This window comes from Sturnus vulgaris, chromosome 5 (assembly GCF_052056855.1).
Source record: "Sturnus vulgaris isolate bStuVul1 chromosome 5, bStuVul1.hap1, whole genome shotgun sequence".
Taxonomy (NCBI): domain Eukaryota; kingdom Metazoa; phylum Chordata; class Aves; order Passeriformes; family Sturnidae; genus Sturnus; species Sturnus vulgaris.
In genome coordinates this window covers 39,101,549-39,120,666 of record NC_142247.1, presented here as the reverse complement: position 1 = coordinate 39,120,666, position 19,118 = coordinate 39,101,549, and the positions used below count along the sequence as shown (strand labels likewise).

At 35.2% G+C, this 19,118-nt stretch overlaps 1 protein-coding gene across 4 annotated transcripts in view; it reads right to left on the bottom strand.

The window, feature by feature from the left end:
• Positions 1 to 19,118, bottom strand: part of DOCK4 (dedicator of cytokinesis 4) — a 224,168-nt gene that overhangs the window by 32,181 nt on the left and 172,869 nt on the right. For all 4 annotated transcript variants that reach the window (XM_088165485.1, XM_088165487.1, XM_014871177.2 and 1 more), the window contains exons 27-32: positions 18,531 to 18,625; positions 11,235 to 11,310; positions 9,608 to 9,708; positions 8,924 to 8,982; positions 6,670 to 6,818; positions 5,101 to 5,186 (exon numbers count right to left, since the gene is read on the bottom strand). In XM_088165485.1, coding sequence (XP_088021611.1) covers positions 5,101 to 5,186; positions 6,670 to 6,818; positions 8,924 to 8,982; positions 9,608 to 9,708; positions 11,235 to 11,310; positions 18,531 to 18,625 — 566 coding nt within the window. The remainder of the gene's footprint in view (positions 1 to 5,100; positions 5,187 to 6,669; positions 6,819 to 8,923; positions 8,983 to 9,607; positions 9,709 to 11,234; positions 11,311 to 18,530; positions 18,626 to 19,118) is intronic.

The window sequence follows — 19,118 nt, the reverse complement described above, 5'->3', positions numbered from 1 at the left end:
AATACCTAATTTTCAGAATATATTAATATCCCAAAGACTTAACACAACACTTGCATAAAATTTATATATTCACTTCATGCTGATATTTCAGAATACACAGAATTTAAAGGGGTTCCTAGAGAAGAATATTCATCAGCTCAATATACCTTCTCAATTTTTAAAAAGATTTTTCCTTTTCTCCTCTCTTCTCTAATATTCCAGTATGCATGAAATTTAAGAAGAGAGGAGGGACAAGACGATTCCCCCTCTTTACTTAATATTTCTTTCTGAGAACTATCATCCACATGCACGATTCCATTAGTGTAAAGTGCCATAAGATTATTTTATTAAAAACTGTTGTGCCAATGTAAATGCAGATTATACACTGAAGTGGAAAGATTTCAAAATGGTAATGTAAGTGGAGCTATTAGTACAACTACACCTCATATAATTTTCTTTATTAATAGTATTCTTTATATAATTCTGCTTCAGGCCTCTGTTTTTCATTGCTTAAGTTCCTCAAATATTTATCATTTAGGCATGAATTTCGCACATTTTTTCTACAAGAATGAGAAAGAAAATATTTATTTACAGAGCCATGTTACTTTTATGCTTTGGTGTGGGAGCTCAGGTGGATGACACATCCGTGGAGATATTTCAGCTGTCTCCCTGAAAATGCACTCAGTTGTGGTTTATTTAGAAGCCTCTGAAAATCCCCACATCCATATCCTTAGAGTTTTAGAGAGTTGTTAAAAGCATCTCTGAACCTTCTGTCTGTCAGCTCCACTGACCTTCATCTACCCTGAGCATGCTCCTCAGTCCCTAAAAACTCCTACATCCAAATTTCAAACCTATAACACCGCTCAGGAACTCCTACATGCCAACTGCACTAGTTATACACTCCAGCTCTGCTTCTTGCAGGCTCAGGGATGTCACAGATGCAATTCTCCAAGCAAATTTGACCTAAATGAAGCTGTGCTCTGCTGGAACTGAGGAGCAAATACTGATCTTCATCCTGAACCCTTATGTGAATCTTAAACTCATTTCTTCCCTTAAGGAGGCAGTCAGATGTCTTTCCCTCACAATCAGAGGCTGGCAATCATTCATTGCTAGCAGATGACAAGACCATCCTTAACTAGAAAATACTGAAACACTAAGCCCGTACCTCTGTTTTCCATACAGAATACAGAGGCTACCTTAATACACTTTTGAATCCCTTATGTTCCTTCTAATAGAAGTTTTTGTGTCTAATGAGAAATAAGAGTAGAGCCTGTCACATTATTAAACCTTGATCACTTCAGGGATTTTTCATTTTTTAACTCTATGCTAAAAAGGAACATTTCAACCTAGATTCAACAAAATAATTACCAATAGCTCCTCTAGAAAAACAATAGAAGTATGACTTCTCTTTCAAAACAGATGGTTCTTATCTGCATTTGACTTATGCATTTTCTTTAAAATTGGCACATTCAGTATAAACACACAATTTCTAATAGTGAGTTGAGCAGATACATTCAAAGTACTTATATGAACTGACATCAATATGGTCAGTTGAAAAAATTTAAGACTTGCCTTCTGAGGCATGCTTCCCTCTCCCCCCTCCATTCCCCCCCATTTCCAGCACAATGCACAGAACAAACACTCAGAATGAAAAAGCTACTCAAATATATTCTGGTTAAATCTAGGTAGAATTGAATCCCTGTTCTTACAGATCCCAAAGCATAGTTTAGATGCTTGGCTACCTTGTACAAAGCACTAAGAGGGTTAAACAACAAAGGGAAGTTACAAAAATGTTTCTGTTTATCCCTGTTACTATAGTCTAACACCTAAGCTCACCTGAACAATTATTTCCAACCAAACAAAAACCATGGTTTGCTTTGTTTTGTTTGGTGGGGGGAAAGGGAGTATTTCATTATTTTTTAATCTTAGGTACCCCAGGAGTAAGAGAATAGTGATCCAGAGGACCAGAGTTCTCCAGGGACGAACAGCAGGCTTAGAAACATTCAGACTAGCTCATTATGTAGTAAATGGATTTTGTGTGCCTAAAGCACAGCGTTATTCTTTTAGCTAATCCTAGAGGTGTCTTAAAACATCCAGATGCCTATTTTGGAGTGCAAAGATTTTACTATAGTCAGAGGTTCCCTGAACAAGTCATAAAGGGTCTCAAAAGACTCACTCCAGACAATCTAATGGACTGGGCAGTGCTGAATTCAGTCATACATTAAGATGACATTAAGAAATTAAGATGACAGCAGAGGAAAGGTAGCAGCCATCACTTTTATATAATAGATTCATGGTTGGAGAAATCACCCAGAAACTGGCAGAACTCAGTTATAAATGCCTGCTCAGCTGAATGTCAACTACAATTTCTTCAAAGAGAAGCCTCATTGCCAGGCCCCCAGCAGAACTCATTAGTCCAGGTTTTGTGCTTCAGTGTGGCTACCTAACTTCCAAATATGAAAAGGCTTGTCTTAGGCCAAACTGAAATACAGCTACAGAAGTAATAAACCTACAGCATCCATTGGATTCAGAAGACCTACTTGAGTATATACCTTGGCTTCTGAGGATTTTATTTTAACCACCGTTTAATAAAGTAAAATCATTCTTTTCCCTGTGCTAATTAACTCAGGAATTCAATTGCAATATTACAGTGTAAATGTAGATCAGAACAGCTTTCATACCATAATTACAACGGATAGCAATTGTAACATCTAGTTTCTCATGATAACAAAATGTTCACTGCTTCATGCTTTGCAGCTCCTTCAAATGACATAAGGAGCTAATCAGTGAATGGTCACATTCAAGTCCCTAGAAAGACATTGATTCAAAACAAACAACAGTCACCTTCCCCCTACTTTCTCTGTCTTTTTATTTGATATAGATCATTTCATTGTAGGCAGCAAATTCTAAGCACATAATATTTTAGCCATCTCCAGAGATGCTTATAATTTATCCTTGAAAATAGATGCTCAAAGGAAAGATGCAGTGATTATCTCTGGGAGGGAAAAAAAAAAAAAAAAAGCAGCCATTAACGTGGGAGTTGAGAGATTTAAATTCATTTTCCAATTCAGACAAAATAAACAGCATGACAAAACCAGAGAGAGTCACACCCGCTGCAGTTCCCAGACTGTACTCAAAGTAGGTGTGTGCATCCCCTTGGCTCCCAGTGACACCTATCAATGTAACCATGTCTAATCTTCAGAAAGATCAGGTAATATTGTAGCATTGTTTTCTTTAAAGCATAAAAGACCACTGCTTGCTGCAAAATTGTATCACTATTTTACTTTTTGGGTACCTGCTACATCTCTGTCACTTCAGCCTAAACAAGTCTGCTTTCCTTTTGTGTAAAGACACCCTAATATTGCTTAGTTTAAATTACCTTTAGAAGAAATAAAGAAACCCCAAAATCTCAGGCTAACTGACCCTGTCTCTTGCAGTCAATTCCCCAAACTGCCCATCTGATTTTCATCCTTTTTCTTCACATACCCTAGAACAATATGTCATCCTCCATTTTAGTTTAATATCTTCTACAGGTTCTCCTCTTGAGAGGTGGTAATGCATATAGTCAATAAAAGTAAATAAACCCCTAATCATAAATACTACCTTTTCATTAGCTGGGAGTGAACTTGAGCACTTATTCTGAAATTTCACAGAGTTTAGTTTCAACTTCTGGTATACCAGGACAGAAACCACAAGTATACTGATGCTGTGAGACATTTTGCAATTTAAATTACCATGACTATGTTTTCGGCATTTAGATTTATAAAAGGCTCTCAGCATTTTTCACTGTATCATGTTTAACATTCCTCAGATGAAATCTAACATAAAACCATAAAAAATTAGGAACTATATTTGCTACGAAGCATGCTTTCTTATAGAATTTTAAGTTATTTCAGTGATAGACACACTGATGTATTTTACATAGGCTTCATTTTATAATTATGAGTTTTTCCTTTAATGACTTAATTTTACAGTTAGAATACTGTATTACTAAAATATTGAAAACACCTTACCTTTTATTATCTTTACTCATATTATGAAAATGTCATGAATAATTACAGGAAAGTTCTGCTTTAGCATACTGTACTGCTACTTGCTATTATTCATTCAATTCCATATTATTCTGCCCAATCTCTCTACCCACTTTTGCTTCTACACATGATAAATATTTAGGAACTCTATTTTTTTAACTTGGTACAATTACAGATTATTAAGTGTTTGCTATTTTTAGACACCAAGACCTGAATCTTGTTCTATAACCAAAGACAAGAGAGCCAAAAAAATACTTAAAGAAGAACGAATGATTAAAAAACCGTATAAACAGGGAAAAAAAAAATCATGTATTTAGTAGAACTGAAGAAAACACAGCAGGAATCTTGAAGAGGAACAATACATCTCCTACTAAAATAGACACATCAGAAATGAGTGAAATTTTTAACTTTGGTGGAATTGAGCTCTGAAGAACAACAGAGACAGAGTCCAGTTAGTTATTTTGTACTTGTACTCTGTGACAATCATTTATTTCAGTCAGTGGAATAACTTATGCACAACTTTAGGGACTTCAGCATTATCATTAGCTTTTCCCATTAGATTTAAGCAGCATGTCATTTATTAAAAAACACTAAAAGCTTAGCCAGTAATTTACAAAAAAAATTAAAATAAATAATCTTATCAGAATAAATACAATTGTTTACATCAAACGAGAAATCAACAAGTGACATTACTCAGAGGAGTACAAGTTTGTAGCAATAGAAAATCACTTATTAAATGCTTTTTTGTTTAATTGTCATGCCTTGTTATCAAAATGCTCCATCTGAGCTCTACCTGCACTCTATGCAATTATGGAGCATTTCTTGCTTTTCTGATTTTAAAATTAGTAGGTAGAGAATGTTGTGTGATATAACAGATTTAGCCTTTCCCAATTATAGCTGTATGAAAGAAGTACTGCCAGACTTTACAGATGCTACACAACACCATGAAACATTTTATTCTTCAGATTTTAAGGGAACAAAAAAAGAAAAAATTAGCATCAGAATTGGTTTAAGCATTACTTCTCTATGACATTAGCATCTGATACAAGCAATGGAACTCAAGGAATTATAAGATAAACATATTACTCACATACTGTTGAAGAGTTCTCGGTATGTTTCATCACCTTTACCTTCTGACATTAGGCTGTCCAGTTTGTCAATCAGCTTTGCTTCCACCTGCAACATATAACTGTGGTGTAAACAGCTTCTTTTTCCTTTAATGAGATTAGAGAAAACAGAGGGAAGAGCTGGTTTTATGTAAGGGACTTTGCTAAATGCATATTTTAGAGTTATTGGTCAATCATGTGATAAGTCACTTCATCTCTTCGAAGCTGTTATAATTCCCGAGGTTTGTAGCGCTTTTTTTTTTTTTTTTGGAGGGAGGGAGCTAATTTAAATTGAGCAACGTGACTTTAAAACTACAGGCTGAGTAGCATTTGCTGCTGCTAAGGCAGCTATCTATTTATGGAGTCAGAGGAAAAGCACACAGCCCAAATAAACTGCCTGAATTCTCATTGCAAGGATGTAAGCACATACAATTTTCTTATAATGTACATAAATGTCTGCACTGTTCAGAATACTTGGGAGCTCAGACTCTCCCAACACTCTTATCTGCCAGTGTATTTCATTAGAAAGCAAATTTCCTGGACTTACATATCAGCTATCAAAGAAACTTGGTGGTTAAGAAAATATAGTGGCTAATGATTCCCCCAATGCATGTTTTTAAGCTCATTGATTACAAAGAAAAGTGTTGCTGATGCCACATTGTGTATTTATATTTCAAACCTCCTTTTTGTCAGTAATATATTAACAATCACATATCTAGGGAAGAAACCAAGCGATTTTCATTATTTTATTACAGACTAAATCTATTACAATTTAGACTTAAAACCAAGCTGAAAAGATAGAGAAGCAGAGCAAGTGGATTTTCTTCCTTCTCACTCCTTGTTAACATTTCTGTGGTAATTTTTAACAATAAACTTATATATAGATAGTGAAAAGCTACCTACTTACATCACATGCACTACTCTGTTTCTAATAGTTTGGTTTGTGTTTTAGACACAGCTCCCACCCTAAGCATTATGATTGCCTGGGAGTAATTAAAATACTTCTACTTTCCTTCATTTTGAAGCAGCAGGAAGGAGGGCACTGAGAATGGTTTGAGGCAGTCTGAAAGAACTGAGTGGGAGCTGAGGGAGCAGATGGCACTCTTGGTGGTTCCTTCCTAGCCCATTAAGAAAGTGTTTGAGCAACAAGAATATTTGGCTCTTTTCTGAAGAACATCTGATCTTTTTCCATAGTAACCAGAAGGGAAGCTGGTTGAATCCTGTCTAACCAGCAGTCTGTACCACTGTAAAGCAGAGGTGAGAAACCACCACAACAACCTTGCTGAAAACAGCTCAAGTTCTGTTCTTCACTTCAGTAGGTCATGGATTTTATTCCTCATCTCACATAACTAACATGATAATATTACCTGGAGAATCTTACTAGCTCTGCAAAGAGAAAAAGGGAAAGCTCTTGTAATCCCTATCCAACAGGCGGAGTAGTGATCACCTTCTCAACCTGGAACCAGCAATGGAACTCCAGGTTCAAGTCCACTAGGACCCTGTGAAGTGCTTGATACTCAGTCCTGTTTTATAAACAGCTTCACACAAAGTACCTGTTTAAAGTTGCCGCTTCGCCTTTGCTCCCAATCCATCATGTCATGGAAAATAGGAATCATTACATTCCTCAGGTCTGGCTGAGGGATCAAGGTCACTTCCAGGAAAGGGCCAATCAATGCTGGAATAAAGTGAAGCTTGTGTTCTCCTAAAATGAAAATGAACATAAACTTGAATGTGAATTAGGTGTCCTGTGAGTTACCAAGCAATCTAATGAATGAAAAAATAGTGTTTGAAATGCCTACAGGGATTTTTTTTTTAATCACATGTCCATCACAGCATGGGCTATTTCTCAAGCCCAAAAAGTAAAACCTATAGACAAAAAAAGAATATAAGGCCAACATAATTTATCAGACTTTATTATGCAATACTGAGTTCAGAAGTGACAATGGGTTAGCCATATCCAAAGTTAATCCTCCAGCAAGAGAACAAAGACAGACAAAGCACTCTCTCTGCATATAATTTATATTACACAGGAATAATTTGGTTTATAAGCTCTACATCCTTGTGTTTACAAAATGGTTAACTGTCTGATATTCTGTGCTCATCAAAAAGAGGTAAGTACTTTGATTTTTACCTATCTTTAGTTTTGCAAGTATAGGAATGGAAATATGTGTTTCAATTGCAGGAAAATGAAAATATGACCCAGCTGTTCTCAAAACAACTTGCTTTAAAATCAGTTCTAAAACATCTATTATCTCACCATATTCCACTTAAAAGAAAAATAAGTTCTTGTCAGAAAAGCTAGAAATGGCATAAATGGCATACAGTAAACACTGACCATTCAGTTTCAGTTTTCCACTCGTAAGACTTCTGATATCCTCAAAATTAAGGGATTATGAATCAGGATGCATTGATTTTTCCAAGGTAGGAATTAATTATGTCCAGCCTACCTCTGGATATTCCAGTGGGCATTCACCCCTGCTTGCTGCTCTGTTCAGCGTCTGAGTTTGTGCAAAGGAAAACAAGAACTCCCTTTTCTGGAAACATCCTAGAATGCTTATCCCTATGAAAGCAAGATTGGCTGTACCAGGATCAAGGCTTATGATACAATGACTCGTACTGCTACAAGAATAGTAAAATTCTGACTAGCATAACATAAATTGAAATAAATATCCTAGCATTTAGTTGGACATATTACCAGATGAGCTCCACACTGTGTCCCACAAAACTCACCCCTACTGAAAGGCATCATTTGCCTGCATCCCAAGGTTCCATTCAGCAGAGAGCAACATGAGTGGGGAAGTGATGCACACCAAAGTGTACATGCAGAAAGGAGATGGGACCTGGGAGTGTATCCTTGATATACCAGTTTTGAAATACCCAAAATATAGCTATGTAATGTAGAGGGATGTCTTAGTAAGTCACCAATACTAAATATTGTAAATAAGTAAAATATGCTGCTTATCAGATGTTAACAAGATAGTAGTAAGAAAATATTTCTTATTTTGAACATGTCTCTGTAGTACAGACTGAGCTGAAACACCAGTTTTTTCCAACTACATATCTTGCTGGATTGATAGAACTGAAATGACAGTATTTCAGAAATCACTGATGATGGTTGCTGTATCTTTAATAAGCCCTCTGATGAAGTGAATATTGAATAACGGAAATATAAAGATGATAAATATAGTGTTCAAATCTTCTACTCACTTTTTTCCCCATAAAACCTGCAACTGAATTTCTCTGACCCATAATTGCAGTTTGCACAACTACTGTTTAAAAATATAAATGTGTTCCTAAGTTTATATTCAAGTTTATATTAATGTATTTTTTCCATATTGTCCAATGTCTCATTTATACATTAGTCACTGACTTGTCTATGCCTTTATATTTTAGTACAACTAAGACTTCAGAGTAGACTTGATACAAATCCAGGATCTCAGAAGAGCTTCAGAATTAAGACAAGTCCTTAAACAATTTGACAACAGGACTAAAAATAAGAACGTAAGTATATTTCAAGGCATAATAATTCTGCCCAAAAGAAGTAGTACTTTCTTAATTTTCTCTGATGGTATTCTCTGTGAAGAAATAGGGATGGGTCAGCTACAGTGCCAAGGCATTAAAAGCTGAGTTCAGCTATAAAGAAGGGAACTATAGATGACAAACCTTTTCCTAAACTTGAATCAAGATTTCATGTCTTGAACATAATTATCAACAACCCGTGTATCACTGGGAACTATATGTAATAGGCAAAGAACTAATAATTGGCTTTCATTTTATGAGTTATTGATGACGTGTTGAATCACTTACCTAAATTTTGCCACATACTGAAGATTTCACATCCCATTGTTACCCGCATGTCACCATATCTGCAGTGTGTTAAAAAATAAAGCAAGAAAGTGAAAGATAATTTAAGAAATTAAATCTCATATGCCATTCTGTGACATTATTAAATGAAACGTCTCATTTGTAGTCCAAAAAAAAACAACTTTAAAAGTGCTGGTTTCTCCCAAGAAACTCTTTTGATTGTACCCAGCTAAAACTGGATTCCTAAACCCAGGTTTATTTGAAATATTGTCAAAATGCTATATGTGAGTAACACAGCTGTGTAGCAAAACCTATTTTTGACCATAACATGCTCCAGTTCTCTGTCTGAGAGTGAATAGTTTTGCTCTAGCTTAAAGAAATACAATTAATTCATACAAACAGTAGTGCAGTGCCTGGCAGAAGCACCGTAAGAAGTCTGAGTTGACTTATGCATTCACTGGCAATGAATGGCTGTTTTGGTCCCAGTGTCTGAATCAGTTTAGGCACTCCTATGAAGGTTATTGGCTCTGAAGACCTGTACAAAGGGCCAGAAACAACTCTTGTTCTAGTCAATGGACATACTGTTATGTTTTTCTTTTGCTGGGTCCTTTTGCAACCTCCAATGTCTTGCATTTTGAGAAATTTTAAATCTGCTACAGTTTTCTACAAGCTGACAGCAATACTTACTTTTCTAAAACCTTTTTCTTCTTAGAAGGTGTGAACATCTCCAGTTGCAGACATAACTGGTTTATAAAAATGACAGCAAGGAAAAAGTAGGAATCCCATATCTACAACAAGCATATGGCATGTGGTTATTTCATTTTCTCAGTACAATTTATGATCATTCAAGATGCAAAATTTCAAATGACAGCCCTTGTTTCAGTCTCAACTAATAAATTACTCAACATGCTTTTGACTAAATTTCTTTGACTTGAAACATACTTTTCACCAACCCCAAGATGTTCAGCAGAAATACATCTATTTACATATCCTATATCTCAAAATGCAAAAGTTTCAGAGTTACAGGTTGGGTTTTTTCACCCCACGAAATCAAAAAACCTTACTTTTGGACACTTTCTTCTGGGTATATTTAAATAGAAAACTACTAAAGTTAGACCTTTAAGTCCAAAACCCCAAAAATTCTGACACCTCAAAAGCTATTGCATAACAGGACTGACATTCTCTGTCCATGACACTTTATAATACTATTTGCAAGTCTCACATGCTGCAGCCTTCACTGGACAAAACTAAAGCCATGTTTTGCTAAGATACTGCAAATATACGGATGTTTTCTGTTCATGCTTTATGAATTAGATGTTGAATATTCTACTTAGAAGGCTTAGAGATAAAGTTAAAGTGAAATACTAATTACTATAACCCAATTATAGATGCTCCCTGACTGGAAGTGTAGAGGGAGCCCTATTGCAGACCCTGCAGTTCAGCAGGACAGCAATAACATTGCTAATCAAAGACCACAGAGGCCTTGTCTCCAGGAAAATCTTTTGTCAGTTTTAGCCCCTGAACTTACAAAAAATCATAAAGAATAGGCTTCCTCATGTTCAGTTAAGTAGATAAATCTGCATTTCTGCCGATTTATCTAACAGGAATCTGGATTTTCAGAGAAGCATCCACAATCCTGCTGGAAGTGAACAGTAGCTCAGGTCTTTTCTACGAAGGAGATTGCACTTTTCATGATGCAGCAGTTGGACTAACATCTCTTGGTTGGGCAGAATATTCATTCAGGTTTGTTTCCATGGAAATGTGTCTTTCCAGACACATTCCTAGATCTTCTCATCTGAATCCTAAAAGCATAATCTGTAATTCACAGTATATTATAAATGCAGTATCTCACTATATGAGGTATGCACTAACATCTTTAACTACATTCACCATGAAGTGTCATAATTTTCTATTTTTAATTATGCAGCATGTTAATTGGTCTGAGAGAAACTGCAAAAATAAAAATCTTCATTTTATATAAATTTGCATTGATTAAAAAAATGAAATACTTTTTCATTCTGTAATAACTAAAAAACCTAGCTAAATAGTTTAATTGGTTTTTAAGACACAAAAAATTGCTACACAAAAATCCTAAATAAGAGGCTCAGATAACAAAATTAAAAATAAGATGAAATTAAAGAAAATCTCACAGCATTTATTTTTAAGGTAGACCTATATTTAAGAAAAAAATAGCTCTGAGCACCTGAAATTGCTATTTTGTACATATTCTAGCTATTTAGATGGTGGAGCTAAGTTTAATAACCACTAAGCCACAGGATGATGTAGCAGCTATTGCATCTATTGTTTACTCTACCTTGTAATCAAAGTTTTCATTTAAGAAGTTTTTACGAAGGGCATCCGAAAGGTACAAGACTGTAGTAATGATCACACTGGGAAGAAAAGAATGAAAAGGACAGGAGTTTTCATTAAGTGGAAATTTATATTTAATACTCAAAGCATGATAATTTTCCAGTGAAGAACCAGACGTAGCATGTCTGGTGGAATTAAATACTACATTTTTAACATATCATTTAAATACATAACAGCACCTATTGACAGAAAACTTGCCCATTGAGATAATACGGTGTGCTGTAAGAATGTGCACTGAAAACAGACATTCTATATAGAAGAATATAATTGCTCAAGACCAATCAAACTTTGTTCTGAAAATAATTATGATTTCAGATTTATTACACACCTTGTCTTGATAATATTAATACATACAGTTGTACAATTTGTTTTCAGCTTTCTTGGTATTGAAAATACATGCATATAGATTGTAAATATAAAATATCTAGTAAATGTCAATGTTCAACATTGACACCTCTACGGACAAAAAGTCTTTTTAATGACAACAGATAAACGCAAAACTGTGTGAGCTCTAAAGATCTCTATGCTTTATGTCATTAAAAAATCATACATTACCCTACATTTACACCTGTCTGAATTATAATAATCTATCTTAAATAAATATATATGACCAAGACCCTTTCACAGTGGTTGTCACCAGAGGTCAATGTTGGCTTTGTTTATTGTAGCAACCAACTTCGGTAATCTACAGAAACAGAAAATACTTTGAGGTTATTTAAATACACCTAATTTCAGTGGTTCAAACCTGCAGCACTATTGTCTGCCAACATACTTGGTCAGACTAAAAATCCATGTAAAACATTATATTCTTTTTGAAAGTAGTCAGAAGTGAATATTTACAGAGAGGAAAAAAGAAACACAGAATGATCTTTTTGCTGTTATGTATTTTACAACAATCAATGGTTTAAAGATCTTCTGAGAAAAAGGTTATACTTACACATTTCATTTAATTACTATCTTGTCTATTAATATTTAATACTTAGTTCTTTAAACATAGTTCTTGACCTGCATGCTGTTGCAGTGCTAAAATAGGTTTCCTTTTTTATATTTTGGACTTAATTTCTTTTACTATTTTTTGCAATGCATTCAAGACAAAAAAACTGTTAAGTATAATAACTGCAATATATAAATTTCAAGGTGACAATAGTTTTCATTTTTACAACACTGGAGAATGAAATGTTAGCCAACCCACCTAGGAGATAAACTGTATTTTTCTTCTAGTACTTTTGACAGTTCTCACATTTGTAAATAAAAAAATGGCTATGTATAATTTAACATATTAGTAGTTCAAATCTCTGCTTCCATCCTTCTACTTTTAAAATTACTGTCCCTGCCAAACTTTACCTTCTTGTTTGATGTGCCTGAACACCCGTAACAGCCAGTTCTGAGACTGTTTTTAGAAGAGTGCTTGAGTCTAAAGTTTAATTTATTCCTATTCCATTGCTCAAGTTTATTTTCATACATATTATTTTCTCAAGGATTACAGTGTAACTTTTCTATCCAAGTAGTGTCTATGCTTAGCACTCATCGGTAAGTCAACCTCACTTTTTCACTAATGGAGAGTTACAGCCTGTGTACAGCACTCGCTGTTGCAGCATGGAACACAAAGTGAAACATTAGTAAAATGCAGTATAAGCAAAGTTGATAATCAAGGCATGGATAAGAAGAAAACCATTCTTCTTGTTGTGCATGATTTAACTTAAGGTCCATATGCTTCACAAAATGGAAAGTTTGTATATTTCAGGAAGACATTCCGGTAGAAAAAGTCAGTTTATCAGAATTATTGCTATATGAACTTCAAAGTAATAAATCGCTGAAAATCTGTCCTCAAGAGAAAATTCCACAAGATCCGTAACCAGACTGCCAGGTTTACATTACGTAGTTCTATTTATGCCTGAGACAATTCCTTTCTTGTTACATTCTTTTCATGGCAGGTGAAACTGGAGAGAAAGATTTGGTTCAGTTCTTATGAAGTGAATAAGTTAGACATCTTAAATGTAACTTTTAGAATTTTTTAAGAATTTTCCTGAGATAACAGAGTAACTACAATGCAAGTTCCTATAGGGAACTTAGCTCAGGTTTCATTTGTTTGGTAAGCCAAAGATATGATATGGATTAGTTGATAAAATGTAAGTCTCCAACATGAGAGGGTATGTCGTAGATAAAAAAAAAACCTCAAAACACCAGATGCAACACACAAGGTTGAAGACATAGTTTTTGACCCACCATCTGTTATTCTGAATCTACAACAATCTAAAATCAGGTAGAACAGAAAACAAGCTAAGGTTGGGGATGCTCATATACAAAAAAGCAAAAATGCACAAAAGCAGAGGCTGCAGCCAGAGGACAGCTGCCTGATTTGGTACAGTACTCACATTCCAAGTTGATTCCCAGCCAGAGATTTCCAAACAACAACAACATTCATTTGAAATCCATCTGAGTATCAAACTATAAACTACTGAGTTTGTGACAAGACTTGCTTTTCTTCCTCTTACCACCTGTCACATATTTGTTCAGAATGCCTATTTTACAGGAGAAAACCCTCTGCTTTTAGCTACTATGTTATTCTGGACTCATACACAGGATGCTAACCCAATGTCTGGTAAGGCCATTGTTGATGGAATGGCTTTTTCATCAAATTTTCTGAGCAAACCTTTCTGCAATAAGCTGTTTGAAAAATTCAGAAGTTCAACAACTGTTTACTGCCTGGGCTCTTTCAACTTGGCTTTTGACTGGGCAGCCAGTGGCAGAAAATGAAAGCTTTCCTTTTCCATGCTGATATACGACAAATGTATAATATTAGCTTCTCATTCCTTTCTTTGCTATTTCAGAGTGAAATAATCCCAAACACAGGGGTATTCAAACAGAAAAATTAATTCTTTCATATTTCATTAAGAGATGAAATAAACCTTTAATCACATATACGTGTATATACCTATTGTTATGTGCTTATAAGCTTATTTATACATGCATGCCTATATATATATGTTTTTGTGCAAGGACTGAATGCCAGGTTCAGTTGCTAGCAACATTTTGTATTACATAAAAGCAAAAATGTTGCTAGCAACACTATGTATTACATAAAAGCAAGAATTTTGGTTCATTGTAGGAGTCTCAGACTCCCACACCATGGGAGCTAACAGGATTCTTCAGAGCGGCCATAATGATGACACTAATGCTGATTTGATGTCTTCCCTTACTGTGTATTCCATTTGAGTAATAATAATAATAATAATAATAATAATAATAATAATAATGTATTTCAGCCATTACTGAATTTGAAAACCAAAAGGATTCCCTGCTTAAAGTCCTGCTGCCCAACTGTTAGTAGATACATTTGAAATTTCAGTTTAAGCAACATATCATATAAACCTTACTTTACAGATCAATTATTTTACTATAAATAATACTATTTATACATCTATTTTATATGCATATAATATTCAAATTGAGGATCAGATGACTTAGCATCTCTACCATTAAGCAGAATGCTGAAAGGATATGCATAGTTAATTACACAGAGATCTTGAAAATTAAAGCTTCTTACATACCAAGAGCAGCAGAAAATTAGTTCTCTGTTCAATAATACATAGGCATAGTATGTTATGAATACCAAAGATTTGTTCAGCAAGTAATTGAAACTCCTTTGCTCTCCAAGTCCCTCCTCAACTGTTAATAACACGACATACCTGAGGTTCAGCTGAGTCTGTTAATTGCTCTCAAAAGATGCCAGGCAATTACACTATTAGACAAGTCATTCTTTTCCTAACCTTAAGGTAACTGAAGCCAGTGACCATTACACAGTGATTTCCAGTTGAAACTGTGAAGTTCTTCTCCAGAAGCTTCAATTTTAGTCAGGTATATTTTGCTATAAAATTTAGCATTTCTCTCTGGTGCTAGGCAACTGATTCAGGCATCTTCCTATATTATGTGGTGCTCCTCTGCAGTTACAAATAGAAGCTAGATACTACCTAGTTGATGTAGAAAGTCTACTCCTAAAATGAAAGAAATTAAAATAATATTTTCCATAGTATACATAAAGCCATATTTGTCACTCAGTAGTAAAATCCATGTTAGAAATATTAAATGACCATACGTAATTATTTTGCTTTCCTGCATGCATGCTGATTAGTTCAGATATTACATGGTTATGAAGCTTTAAACAGAGTAATTTCTGTCTCTTTGCTCAATTTGCTTCAAAAAGAAGCTAAGGATGTTGTTGCATGTTCTCTTTCCATTACAGAATACAATTTAAAAAATCAATTTCTCTGCTTTAGTGCTAAATTTGCCTTCTTAAATGTTACTTTATTTCTCAAATTTTAGAAGTCACTTAGCAGTTTATAATGCTAGCCATTAATACTTTCACACGTTGGGCATCAGAACATTCATAACTAGAGATCATAAATGTGTCATCATGAAACATCTTAGTTTCTGGACAGTTACAGACTTGACTTCTTGAGCTCATAGTACCTTCTGGTTTTGGTGGGTTTTTTTCTAATTTCCCAGACAGCATCCAAGTATCAGATGCTACATAGTTACTGAAAACATTGCAACTAGAAAGAAAAAATAACTCCTAGGAGCCAAGAGGTATTTTTATATGTAAATATTGTATATTGTAAGAATTGTGGCATTTTAAGACTTAGAAATATTTCAGGTAATTCTACTTCTGCATACATAAGAGAAAAAAATGTAATTTATATCCCAGGAACAGCTTATTCCTTGATTAAATCCTTCTTTAGACTTATTTCTTCCCTAGGCTCAGACAGGCTAAATCTCTCTTTCTGGAAATATCAGACAGTTTGAATTCTTATATCACTCTAGGGCCAGGGAGAAAACCAGTGCTGCTGTTGATGGGTGGAGTTCCCATACACACACACTGCCTTCAGGTGAGCTACAGCCTCGTGAGTGAAAGGCCAGATAGATCAGAAGGTGGCCATGGGACACAGGAAATACTGCACTTGGTTAATTCCTGGGAAGCAGAAGTTTGAAAAGACCCAGAGTGTTACTGGATCACTTAATTCTTCTCTTAAAAAGATGAGCTAGACCTTCTAGCTTTTTCTTTTAGACATGAATGGAGTAGACAGTTCAGGAAGTTTTGCCTTCAGTTCTGAAGAGTGACAGATCTCTGGAACTGCTCTGGCTGATGAAGTGAAGCTCAGGAAGAACAGCTCACTTCTCTCTGTGAGGCAGGCAGTGCCCTAATTTCACATCTGACTCCAGGCTCTTTCCTTTGCACTTAAAGATTTTGGGCAGGAACAATTCTAGCAAAACTACTACTCTGTGCTTTTGAATACCTTGAGGAAGCTGAAAAAAGGCAGTCGCTGCCATTGCAGTGAGGGACACAAGGTAAAGGAAGAAGCTCCCATTCAGAAACAGCTCTGGAAAAACTAGCTCTCTGCAGCTGATGAGAGAACAGCCTGCTGTTTCTGCTGCCTCAAAAAGGAACAGAATAGGAACATAGGAATAATGAGGCTTCAGCTTTCACCACACATTTAAGTACACTTGGTCAAGCCCCTGCTTCACAGCAAACTAGAACTTCCTCCACATAGGAACAAATTCCTGGACAAGCAATTATTGAAAGCTGAATTGGTAAAGATGTGCTTATAGCCCACTTGCAGGCAGAAGTGCTTATGCAACTGTGTGTTATCAGGCTGGTCTGATGAGCTGGTCATGGCCAATTCCCACCAGCAATTATTGTCATCTATCTTCTGCCTATCTTCTTTGCCTGACAGAACTGGGCACAGACTCATCTCCTAGATGGTCAGACACAACATGACATGGATTAATAAAGGGAGACGTGTGGGATGTGTGATGGTTACTAAAACAGTGGAGAAGAAAAGTGCTCCTTTTGCAGAACTTGGTATCATCTGAATATCACCAGCCATGTAACACGTGCCAAGGTAGTTCCTAAACCTTAGTTCTGTATGTGTCAGCTGTTGCAAACCCATCTGCCAAGACAGCTGTTACTGAAATATATAAAATTTCTTAGATTATTTATTTTGTCTAAAACTTCCTCTTTTTCTTTTCTTTCATTCTTGTGTTTCACTGTTTATTTCTTAAGCATGATTACCAGGTACAGGCTGGTATCAGTCATACCTTATTTAGTATCATACACAGAAACAAATGATCATATCAATTCTTTAATTAGTAACTCTTTTTTCTGGAATTCAAACTTGCAAAGATTAGCAGCACTGAGGTAATAAAAATTAACAAAACATTGTTTCAAGTCATAACAAAGTTTGAACAAATACTATTATGCTTGCATATCCACACACACATATAACAAATACAGATCATAAACACAAGTGTTGTTAAATTTAATTGTACCAATAATATTGCTACTAGCAGTATGTACAGCACCACAAATTAAAATTCTCCTTGAAACCAGCAGACACAATGCAGACTAAAACCGAATTTTAATCAGGCATTGCAATACGTATCATGAAAGTTTGTCAATCCTTCCTTCTGGATTCCTAGCTCTGCCTAACACAACGTCTCTCCTCTGCTGACACTGATGTTTGTGTAACTGTGCTGACTGTTCAGCTGGTTTATCTGATCTAAAGCTAAGACTGCAAAAAGGACAGGTGGTAATAGAGATGAAATAAAACTGTATTGTTTCACACATGTTGTAATTACTTCTTAGAAATGCTGGGAACCTGTTTCTTTAAAAATAAGGCCTGAGCAGAGAAAGAATGGCTGATGGGCAGGTTTCATCTGAAAATCTCACTAAGCAGTGCTTAGAGCCTCATGTGACTGTTGCCTTGCGCTGTACCTCATGTCCTGATTTGTGATTTTTGTGATTTTTCTGACAAACACTAAATGAACAAACATGTAAAATTATAATTAACAATATTACAATTGATAACTTCTTGAGAGCAAGTATGTCTTTACCAACTCAGAATTCAAGAAACAGATTTGAAAATAAGTTCCTTAGAGACTTGTCATTTGTTACGTGGAAAACAAAGCTGTTGATGCTTTGCAGCTTTACTCTGTAAAAGTGTTTCTGTGTTTCCAGTTATGTGTCCTTACTAAAATTCAGAACAGAAAGAGGTACAGATTATATAATAAATTTGTGGCATAAAAGAAGTCCAGAGATTTGAAATCTTAAATTAAAAGAAGAAAAACTGCAGCCAGCATTATAAAAATACATTGAATTTTATTACATACATCATATAACTTTATTTTTATCATGATCTGTACATACTACCTGTACTTGTTAATAACATTAAAAATGCCTTACTTGTTTGCAACCAAACGCATCACTGTCCAGTCTTTTGGAAACATCTCTGGTCGTATTAGTATCCGAAATACTGTGAAAATCTGCAGCAGGAAATCCTTTGGAAGGAAAAGAAGTAGTCATGTGTCTTTGCTGCTTTAAAAAGAGCAGTGAGCTTCAAAAATATTTTAATCAGAGAGAAAAAAATCATTATAGACATAGTAGAATTGCACTTATTTTCACCGTAGATAAACCTCTGAATGCTTCCTTTTATTACTTCACAAGAATTTTCAAATAGTGATTTAATCCTTTCTTCTTAAAATAACGAAAATAATATAATGTGCCATTTGATTGACAGCAGTGCATAAAAGAAATGTCAAAGATGCATTTGGTTTCCACCCATACACTTCCACAAATGCAATGTTGAGAACAATTTGCAAATCAAAAAAGCACTTTACAAACACCAGAGAGTTCAGAATATCTTCTTAATCATGCCAGGTTTTCATCACTTTTGAGATTCATTCTAAAAGCAGCAGAGAGAATGTAAGGACAATTTTGTCACTGACTTGACAAAGACCAGTGACTCCAATAGAGATGCCCAGGCCCCATAAC